Here is an 11,715-nt window from a genome sequence, read left to right as displayed (position 1 = left end):
TGGCGGCCATCTTGGATTTCGGATCGACCCGAAAAATAACAACGGGACTTTGTCAGGATCATTTTCATGCAAGTATTCACCATGTCATCGTGATATCTGAAACAATAGCTAATTTACTTTTAAAATAAAATCCCTTGTTTTTGGCATTGTCTTCGAAATTGATTAGAACAAGATATAGAAACACATTTTAAAATGAGGAATTTAACACCTATAGCTTTGAATGGGCATGATTTGTTGACTAGATACATTCATAATCAGAGTTAAGTAGAAAAAGGACAAAACAATCTATTACGAGACCAAAAACGTGATCTAAGGGCGGATACAATATCAAGACATACAAGACTGCAAAGACACATATAACAAGATGTGAAGATTATCAAAATCGGTTCGAATAAAAGGCGATTAATCTGCGGAATCCAAATCCTGGTTTTAATGTAGGTTGGACGACAAACGAGATCCTGCCCACTCCAATTCCTGCTGGTTATGATTAGGTTTGGTTACTATCCATGTTTACATGACGACAACAACAAGTTAAAGATGATGTCCAAAGACAGCTTGTTCCAAAATGTCACGGAAATCTAGGAGGTGGAGTCCGTCGTTTGGCCCTGTCTGATTATGGTTGCTTAGGGACTTTGTCGGTCGGTCCCGGGGTGAGTACATGTCTGATGTTTGTAAAGTGTGTCCGGCGGTGTTAGTCCAACACCGAACTCTAGATAAAGCCACAGCACTTATCTTACAACTACTATGGTTGATCATCCAGGTTAGGCTTCCACTGGAAAATCACATAAAAGGTTATTATTCTCATGACTTATTCATGGCATTTACATTTAACAAGAGAAAACATGGAAGACAAAACAATGAACCACAAAAATCTCGAAAATATAATAAAGAAACATTTTTATTTGAATTTGGATAATATATTTATAACGTTCATGTGTATATGCTAGTGTTACATTTAGATTTTAATCGAAAATTTAATCACTTTCTTCAGTTGATCATATTGGAGTTTATTTAACAGCATGATTTTAGAAATGACATCTAAAAAACTAAGACGCCGACATTTGTCTTGTGTTCATGCAGAAACAATGTATGCATGCAGACTATTGAAGTGTACAATTATTATTTTGAGAGCTGACATTGAAAAGTAAATTTATTATTGACTTTACTCATGAATTTGGTGTGAGAAAGCATCTGTACATCAGTTAACATTTTAGGAAAAAATCAACATTAAACATTTTATAAAACATTTGCTCATCAAAACCTTTTTTGTGAATGAGATAAGCTAAAACAATGCCTTTATACTCCAGACATGATACCGATGACATTTTCCGTGCCAGCCCTCGGACGATATAATGTACAATAATGTATATGATTTATAATCATTTAATCAATGATCTATAAATAATTACAAGACACAAAGAATAACAAATCAGACAACCTAAAAAACTACTGTAAACACTACCACCATTCTGAGATGCTACATTTCCGACAAAACGTAGTTACGTTCACTTAAAACACGAATATGATTATAATTGTATAAAATACATAACTAAATTTTCTTTCCTTCAAATGTCATTGAGTCTATTTTTATCGTTTCATTCTAAAGCTAATCATAGGGTTATTCTCAAACATATTACGAATTCCGAATTTCTAATGTGTTGGTATAACTACATACATGAATATGATATATTGTGGATTTACTTTGGAAGACCGATTTAATTTCTTTACTATGGAATAGAATAAATAAAATGTATGTGTTTACAGGTATGTGTTTACAGAACTTTTTTTATACAATGATTTAACATGCAGGAGTAAAAAAAACTTAAATTCATATAATAATGAGAAACAAAAAAGGAAATATTGGAAATATAACGGGGCTTCCATTGCAGCCAATACGTATGCAGCTAACATGATGCCTAGCGCCAGCAAACAATACCATTTTAAAAGTATGTACAACTCTATGATCAACATACATTACAAGAAACAACAAGTATGTATGTCCAAAAATCGCATTACTACATTATTTTTCAAAACAACCAAAACACATACATTGTGCTTCTTTTGTGCAACAAAATATTTATCATGGTCATTCATATCATTTCAACACTCCATCCATCCATTTCCCTAAGATCTACATTACAACTCTGTTTAGAAACATCTATGCAATCTGATCTTAGGAGAAGATGGCACCCAACATTAAAGTAGTTTTAGTCAATATAATTTCTGAAATCTACATTTTGTACATTAATTCATGTAACGGAATATAACGAAAGGACCTCTGTATTTCAGAAAAAAAAATTTCTCTAAAATGTGGAGGTCCTTCCTTCCGGTACAGAACTCATCTTGCAATTACAATGTATACAGTAATTAATTCCGTTGGCGACCATTTCATGACATTCGTCAACATTTAGCACTGACTGTATCTGGTCGTCTGATCTACTTTAGAGGGAGACTAGCAGGAATGTACGTAACTATCAGCAATGTGAATTTGACCCAGAAAAGTGATAAATATCAGGAATCTTTTCTTTGCATTCTTGTTCTCAGCTAATTTATTGAGTCTGAATTTTAGGTAAAAGATTTGCTTATCTAAATTATTTCTCATTATATAATTGAAAATAATATGTGTGAACTGTACAACTTTGTACTAAATTAATTAAAAAAAAAAAAAAAAAAAAAAAAAAAGATGCTCTCCATTGACAAACTGTTTTTTTACTCTATTGAAAACAGGAGCAGTAAAATTAGTAACGTATTTTTCTTCAGTTACAAAAGTTACTTACTTTGCACCGTTACCACCATTGAAAAGTTTGAGCTTATTATTTTACTTAAAGATAAAAATATCAAAAATAATTAATTGCATCCCGAAAAAATTCGATGGAACAATGTCCTATATGGATTGAAGTACTGATTGAGCATGCACCAAAAACATTTTTATTTAATTTTTGTGTTAATATGATATATATAACCAGTTATTGTTCAAAAGATGAGTTTCGTTTAATCTATGGCCTGTCGGCGATGGAGCATCTTTAAGGTAATTTAGGTTTAAATCACCAGAAACACACTTCCAAATGGTGCCTTGTGCATTGAATGCTTAAAATAAAAACTAAGATGTTGGAATAACGATATATGTGTTGAATAAAGATATATTCTATCCTTCGTGTTCTTTCACTACACTTCTGAAGATTATGTTAGTTCATTTCTGTAATCCACTGATCAATTGTTGTTTCAGGCTTGTCTATATTCTCAATGATAACACCACTTTTTGGCTCACCTGGTGTTTTCATTTCATCTTTGGTTATTTCTTCCTCATCTGGCTCACTTGGTGTTTTCATTTCATCTTTGATTATTTCTTCCTCAACTACATAGTTTATCACGACATATGGTTCAGTCTTCTCGACTTCTTCATGGGCAAAAACGAATTGAATCTGGTTTTCGTCAATATTTGACTCTCTCTCCTGTGTATTCGAGACCACATCATCCGACGCTAAATTCTGACTCAGTTGATCAGTCTTCTCGACGTCATCATTACCAAAAGCTGTGTTGATTTGGTTTTCTTCAGTGTCAGACTTCCCCTGTTCACTGGGGAGTGCCTTAATCATTATTGAACTTGGCTCCTCGTCTCTTAGTTCGGATGATTTCTTACTTTTGGAATCAACAGATGACTTCTTTGATTTTTTACTTAGATCTGATGATTTCTTTGGTTTTTGCTCTTTTTTCTTGGCAGTTGAGCTCCGTTTCTTTGGAAGGAGCCCCGGGTTTTCGGAGTGCGCCTGAATCTCATGCCTCTGTAAATACTCTATCCTGCTGAACCCTTTCTCACATTGTTTACAAGGAAACTTTCTAAAGCCTTCGTGAGTCTTCTGATGGACACTAAGATTTCCTTTTTGGTTGAAACTTTTGCCACATTCACAGACATATGGCTTTTCATTAGTATGGATTCTCATATGCTGTTTCAAAAGATACGCCCTGATAAACTTCGCTTCACAAAAACTACATTGATGATCCTTTACCTGGAAAGGAGCATGTGTCTTTTCATGCGCCAATAGTACATCTTTGTGTGCAAACCTCCTAGCACAAATCGGACATGGATAGTGTGTAGAAGGGTCGCCGTGCGTCCTCAAATGTCTTCCTAGTGCAGAATTTGTGATGTATGTCTTCGGACAGTATTCACATTTGAATTTGCGCTCCCTGGTGTGTACGGTGCGTATGTGCCTGTTTAAAGTGGATGTCCTAAAAAAGGCCTTACCACAGATATCACAGGAACAAACTTTGACGTTAGCATGACATCGCAGATGTATCTTAAGCTCACACCAACTAATAAACTTTTTACCACAGATATGACAAAGATGATCCCTGGAATACACTCGGACAAAGTCAGGATCATGAATTTTGACATGTTGTTTAAGACTATCCAAACGTGTAAAGACTTTAGAACAAGTGTTACATGTATGTTCTTTTAGGTTTTCCTTTTTAAGTGTACGAGGGCTTTCTTCACTAGTTTGTTTTTCTGGAGACTTTTTTATTTTCAAAGTGGACTTCCTTGGATTTGAAGTCAATTTTGTATTTTTAGATTTAGCATCTTTGCTTTTAGTTGTGGCAGATCTTGTAAGCTTTCTTGTATTAACCATTTTTCTTTTACTTTATACCCTTTTTATATGTAAATATGATGCTTTAATTTGCTATTAAGTCTAATTATTTTATAATTGCCAAATTGTATAGTTTAAAACCTCAACCAGAAAAACAGATCTCCAACTGATACTCTAATGTTGTTGAATAAAAATCACTAGGTAGCCCTCACAACAAAGGAAGGAATGGATTCCTTTTTCAATACTAGAATCAAATCCTCCGGAATGACCTTTGGAAATTTATCTATTTCTTTTACTACATAGAATCTGCTTTAGCACTTACTAGCAATATATGATCAATTAACAGCAATTAACAAAGACACATTTCCATTTCGTTTAGAACAGGTTAGAAAATATTACATTATTTCCCTTTGAATATTGCACTAATTATAAGAACCTATAATATTTTGTCCTTTTTGATTTAAGAGTCCTCACTGTATGTAATTATGTTTGTCTGATCTGTTCTATGCACAGATAGATGTCATCGGTTTTGCACATTTTCCAAATGTAAAGAAGACAAAAGAGGAATCAAAGTCAGTCTCCAGTCCAGCTTGAGGAATCAAATTCTGTCCAAGTTCGAAATATCAAGTTCTGTCCAAAACCGGAGTTGTCAAATTCTGTTTCCTTGATGATGTGTCAATTTCTACTCCAGCAGAGGTTTCAAACCTACATTAATTTTAGGTAATGAATTATATAGACAGTTATTTAGAAACATATAAAATAAATAGGAAAATCATTGGTGAATTCTACACAAAATAACCACACTTACAATTACTGGTTAACATGGAAACAGGAAATTAAATAGCAGAGATAGTAATTTCATGTACAATTCAGGATGGACGTATTCATTACATATGGAATAACTTACTAACTCACAATTTTAGAGAAATTTGAACTGAAGATAGGTCTGTAACAGCTCAAAGCATACCCAAATATCATCTTATTAGGATTTTCAAATTTCATGTTTGAGTAAACATTTTTTTAGATTTTGGTATGTATTACAGGTAACATCCATCCTGAAGTTTTACAACACCTAGCTACTAAACATGGTAGTGGTTGAAAGCTTAGGAAACAAAATCGAAATTTCCAACATCGAAAAAAAGCATTCAGGAAATTCAGATTCTTGTAAGTTTGAGCAGTATCAAAAGTCACATCAAGTAAGTCTTGGTAGAGAATAAATTGCCAAAGTAATATATTATCCTGATTAAGCCATTCTATAATTTTGTTTTTCTAGTTATGCATCATGTACATTGGTTTGTAGTGTTTATTATTTTCAGTAAATCTAAAACAAAGCAAGGTATTGAAGTCAACAGTGAAATTTGCCATGGTTGTTTTCGTTTTGCTTTGACTTTCAGTTTTCACAGCTTTGATTGATGATTGGACTTTTAAACTGCTTCAACTTAAGAGTCAACTGTGGGCAATGGTTTAAAATGTACACATTTAATGTAAATCATATGTAAATAACATGCACAGGTATTTCTTCTATAGCTAATTAATATGTTTTCAACTAGAAAATAAGACTCTGCATTTGTGATGATTATTCTTTTTAGAAATCACTATATTTGACTTCTGAAGTTGCTAAAAGGTCATGGGTCAATCAGGAAGACTGGAGATTAATGCGGAAGCCAGTATCACAAAACTAACATATATACTGATATCTATTTACATTTTACTTATAACCAGCAGTAACACCTCAAACAATTGATATAGAATGTTTACCTGGGTATATATCTTTTTTCCGTAATTGACATTCAATATTGGGTCCCTACAGCTTTGTACCTTAGGGTCTACTTACAAATTACTTATCAAAAGTTATTAATTCAATTGTGAGAATTCAACCCTGGCATCTAAAAATTAATTTACTCCTACTTTAGTCAGATTACGAATCAAGTTACTGAGATTTCAGTTTCAATTTTCACAAAACTTAACTAATTAAGTAGATAACACATTTTTTACTGAGAACAATATTATGAGTTCTCATGTTCACTTGATTTCAACTGGGTGCTTACAAATATCATCTAGTCATTGATAAGAATTACAGTACTCGTCACGATCAATATATTTTATGTTAGGGTAAAGATTCCAGTTAAAAATCTACTACAAGAAATAAATATACATATATACATTTTGTATTTTGTGAATAAATACTGAAATTAACTATGGATTTTCTTAAATAACCAACCTTGGTAAATCATCTTTTGCATTTTAAAGGATATGTCTAGTTGGCTTCTAAGACAGAACTTCCATCAGATCAATCTCAACCATGAATTTATCAAGCAATGTCAGGAGTCAAAAGAAGTAGGTACATATCAGAAGGGTTCAAAGACAGTGAAAAGACAACATTCAACTACACAATGCAGTTCTTATTTGGAGGAAATAAAATTGAATGGTTCCTTTTTTTTTAAACTGATGCATATTTTTATAAATTGATATATATTCCTACATATAAAGCTTATAAGATTAACAATTTCACATGATAATCAATATTTCCTGTAATCACTACTTACCATTTTAAGATGATAAAACACTATGTTTGGAATAATTCCTCATCCCAGCATGTCCAGCTGTGACTTGAGTGTCTCCTGACCAAATCTTTGATCCTATATTGACCAACAAGGTTGAAGTATATCTGCATGATAAATACAAAGTTGCTTAAGAACAGCAGACAAGTTACATTATGCAATCACACTATTTTTAACATATATTATTAACATATATGAGCTAAATAAAGAAGAAAGCAACTTTAAATCAAGGTGTCATAATGGATCACAACAACTTAATTTAGGTAACAGTCTGTACATGTGATGTTAATTATTTTCGCTGCTAGTCATTTGGACTAGCTAGTTAACCCCAAAATTTTACTGGTCCTATTTAGTCACTAGCCCAAATTAAATATACAGCAGTTTTGATTCAGCATTTCAGTCATGATTAGTTTTTTACCCAAATTACAGTCTGGATATGTTCGTGACAAACCAGGGCAAGAAATATACCAGATGTGATGGACCGAGACCAGTAAAATATGCTCCCGGGCAAGTGAAAATTGGTGTAAACTTGCAATTGCCCGGTTTTAAAGTTAATTACCCTGTTTTGAGCAAAATTAGACTGACATCTTAAATTCCTGCAAGTGGTTTTCAAAATAAGTTTCTTGCCCTGCAAACTGATGGATCTGAACAGAAATAATCGCATACAGAATGGGCTCAAAATATGTTGAAAAATACAAATCGCTCTTGTAAATCTAGTATATTTACCAATTTTAAATGGTACAACTGATTACTAGTCGTGGGCATCGGACCAGTGCTTTATAAAGTCACAGACTGCAGATATTCATTAAATCTTATATTCTACAGGGACATCATAAATAAAAGTGTAAATATAGATAAATATCTAGAAATAACCAGAAATGGTGTAAAAGTTTTTATTTATATTGACCCAACCATAACAACTTGTTATAAGATTTCCAGCTTTTTATATCATGAAGAGTTTTTATAAGGCAGGACCAATACTAATTTACAAAGGAGGTGTTGCTTGGCCACCCACAGTCAATTTCCAAGTTTTTGGTGCAAATGCATCAATTGGAGCAGTACATATTGGAACAGGGCTTATTCCATGAATAGATTATCCCTACGAAAACAGCACCACCTCAGGTCATCCAGTAGACCCTTGTGAGTATGTTTTTGACTCCCAAAAATCAGATTTGATTCTTGAGTTTGAAACACATGTCTATTTGTCATGTTTTGACTCTTTAGATTTCTTATAAATTGTGATTTGACTCTTGGATCTGCTAATAATATATATAAAAGTCAAGGGTCAACTGGATGCCCTGCTACGTATTATACTGTTACAGGAGAGGAGAAAATGTAGCGGCAAGACTGGGATTCGTACCCGACCCTCCGAACACTAGCCGCGTGCTCTACCGACTGAGCTACCTGGACACTGATGATCGACCCAGTCCAATCCCGCTACACTCCTCCCTCCTTTCTCAAAGTCTTCGCCCACGAAGAAAAATGAGACCCTTCCAAACACCACCACAGTGGGTTATTTAGTTGGATGCCAATTTTGTAACAGAAGAAGAGAAAATGTAGTGGCCAGACCGGGATTTGAACCCGGGACCCTCCGAACACTAGCCTAGTGCTCTTTCGACTGAGCTACCTGGTCACTGACGATCGACCCAGTTCAATCCCGCTACAATACGTTTCACATCCAATTCCTACTTGTGGGCCTTTAACTGGTTGGGCACAACCCTGTATATGGGTAACAGTTATCTGTTTGTAGTTATAAATAAGTTACCCAATTGAGGAATTCTGTGAAAAGAAAACACATAATGTTGTTTTAAAAATTATTATCAAAAAAGGCATCATAATTTTTAGAATGCCTTACAACTGATCTAAGACTCCATGTTTCTTTGGGTGAAATATCAAATTCTGTTGTAAGTTGACAATTTAGGTGCTCTCCATTGAATACAGTGTATATATATAGTCATCAGGGAAATTCAGTGCAAATGTCATGGTTGAATGAGCTTAACCTGTGTTCCATTTTTAGCACCATAGTAAGCAATGGATGTGATTTAGTTTGTGACTTTTACCAAAACTGAGACAATGAAGTTAGCCCCATTTGGAATAATCATGTACTAAGTTATGTTAGTAATGGTGCCATGTCAAAATTATTACGCCCTTTTTTGATAATAAAGTTTAAAACAAGGTCATGCATTTTTCTTACACATAATATCTCATTTGGATAACTTATTGATAACTCAAACAGGTAACTGTTACTCAAATGGATAACTGTTACTCATATGTAGGGTTGTGCCAACCTGAATGCATCATATTACGGCATACAAGAGCCAAAAAGATGACACTCGAGATACAGGGATAAGTTGGAAATGATACATATAGGCATATTCATCAATCTGGGATGTGGAAATCCTGATAGAGGCAATCTGTAAATGAAGACAGCACAGACAAGACTTATATATTAGGGTCTCCCGCCGTTTCTCCTGCGACTTCATAATGGACTTACTGCATCTCTTGGCTGTTGATGAAACAAAGAGCTAGTTTTTCGCCCAAAGCTGCATATGATAACTGCAGATAATTTAGTGTGAAATAACAAGAAACATCACACGCAACCTACAAAAACAAACCTGTATACAGCAAACAGCTAAATACGATGCTTTGATTTTCACAAAATCTTTTCACCAATGATTTTAAACCGGAAACAGAATAGTACATTCTAATAAATGAAACCGGAAGTATTATTAAAATTCCGGAAAGTCTTGACCCTTCGTTAACGTCCAGCTTTGTGTCACAACGGGAAGTAAGGGCATGACTAATGTTCGAAACAAACCATAAGTGTATCCCAGTTGGATATATATGTACGTTTTCACTGCAAAATACTTTAATTCCTTCACAGAAACCGGATTATAAAATTAAAATTAGCATTTAATATATTCTTGGGGCAGTTTTCTTTGTTCAATACCACGAGTTTCCTCCCCTAGTCCGGTCTGTATAAATTATATGATTTAAAAAAATCACTTGAAAAATGGCTTAAAAGGTAAGTCAATTAGCGATAAAACAGAATTCTTACAAAGAAAGAAAGAAAGAAAGAAATAAAGAAAGAAAGAAAGAAAGAAAGAAAGAAAGAAAGAAAGAAAGAAAGAAAGAAAGAAAGACAAGGGAGATAAAATTAATTTAAGAGGAGAAAAGAAGGGAGAGGAAGTGAAAAAGAGAAACTATTTTAAACTATTTTTTTTCGTTGCACATGTCTAATTGTACGATGCAATGGAAATGATGATATGCTATATATTCTTATTAGCTAATGTTTAGCCTCATTCAAAAGATAAATAAATAACTATTGTCATCTGCTGAGTGTTCGATTACCCCTTAGATATTTAAACTCTTGAGATGTTTCCTAACAATTGCTTATAAAATGTAGGTTGATGATTAAAAGCTTTATTTAGGTAAAATTTTCTGATTTTCATGCTTTCAAAAATCATATTAAATAAACATCAATCGGGAAAACTGAATGGTCCCATCAAACCATGATATAATGTTTAAACTTTGAGTTGATGCAAAAAAAAATCACGTTTAAAAGAATACACTTAAAAGTAGTTAGCCAAGGGAAAATGCCTATAAACCGGAGATCCCGCTCCCTGTCAACAAAGACAAAGAAGGATTTTCCATGTTTCCTCTATTAGCGTATAAAATGCACATAATTTCAAACCAAGTTACAAGTGAAAAATTGAAGTAATTTAATTAGGTCAACATCGCTGTTTTGTAGGGAGCTTCTAGGGGCCTTGGCGGTCTCTAACACCTGCCTTCTTTTTTTGTCCCAAGAAAATTTGGGTAAAGATGATCACAAAGTAAAAATCAGTATATATATATATTTATGAAAAATGAAAATGTACAGCTAAAGGGATTTTTGTTATTCTTTTAAAGGAAGGTATCAAAGCCACAGAATATTTGATGTTTTGCAGAATTTTATAGAGAGCTTCTAGGGGCCTCAGTAGTGCCAGTTTCCCAACTCTTCTTTGTTTCCACCATCAGCAAATCTTACAAATAATATTATGAAATAGAGCAGATGATATTAAAATAATGTACAACTTAAAAAGTTCTTGGTTGTTTTCCGAAAAAAAAAACGTTTCTCTCAGTCTCAAAAAACAAAATGTTTATCTAAAAAAGGTTTATATAATTTTTAAACCATCCCTAAAAGCCCCACATTTCTGAGTTTTGTAGAGTAAATGCTCATGAAACCCCAAAAATGCAGAATTTGTATTTCATGGCAGGATTTCAAATTTCGAGGGATTAGTATACCCCTTCCGTCAACTGCAACAATGTGTGAATGGCGAAAAAGACAATACAGAGAGAATTAGAGAGAAGATGGAAGAGAAAGAGAAAAGGTAATTTTAAATAGACTACTGCTGATCATAAATCCATGTATTGTTATGCTAGATATGGATCCCAGCATATCTCTATCTATCTTTTATTTACTTATTTTTTATCCTTCGTTGTATCTGCAATTACTATAAATATACAACAAATCAATATCGTTAGGCATAGTTTTCAGAAATGACATTAAAGCTTTGGAGACGTACATTTGT

The 11,715-nt window shown here is 33.5% G+C and overlaps 1 protein-coding gene across 2 annotated transcripts; it reads right to left on the bottom strand.

Annotated features, from left to right (window-relative positions):
* Positions 1-92: 92 nt before the first annotated feature.
* On the bottom strand, positions 93-9,853 carry LOC138317811 (myoneurin-like). 2 transcript variants are annotated; one of them, XR_011207805.1, is made up of 3 exons: positions 9,760-9,853; positions 7,130-7,251; positions 93-772 (listed from the first exon to the last, which is right to left on the bottom strand). XR_011207805.1 is itself a non-coding variant. In XM_069259722.1 (3 exons), the coding sequence occupies exon 3, from the start codon at positions 4,623-4,625 to the stop codon at positions 3,186-3,188; it is 1,440 nt and encodes a 479-aa protein (XP_069115823.1). In that variant the 5' UTR covers positions 4,626-5,288; positions 7,130-7,251; positions 9,760-9,853; the 3' UTR covers positions 881-3,185. The 2 variants fall into 2 exon arrangements, 1 of the variants encoding a protein (XP_069115823.1); XM_069259722.1 differs by lacking the exon at positions 93-772 and adding an exon at positions 881-5,288.
* Positions 9,854-11,715: the final 1,862 nt, after the last annotated feature.

This window comes from Argopecten irradians, chromosome 3 (genome assembly GCF_041381155.1).
Source record: "Argopecten irradians isolate NY chromosome 3, Ai_NY, whole genome shotgun sequence".
Classification (NCBI taxonomy): Eukaryota; Metazoa; Mollusca; class Bivalvia; order Pectinida; family Pectinidae; genus Argopecten; species Argopecten irradians.
Note: the sequence above shows the minus strand (reverse complement) of the source record. Positions and strands in the feature narration are given on the sequence as shown.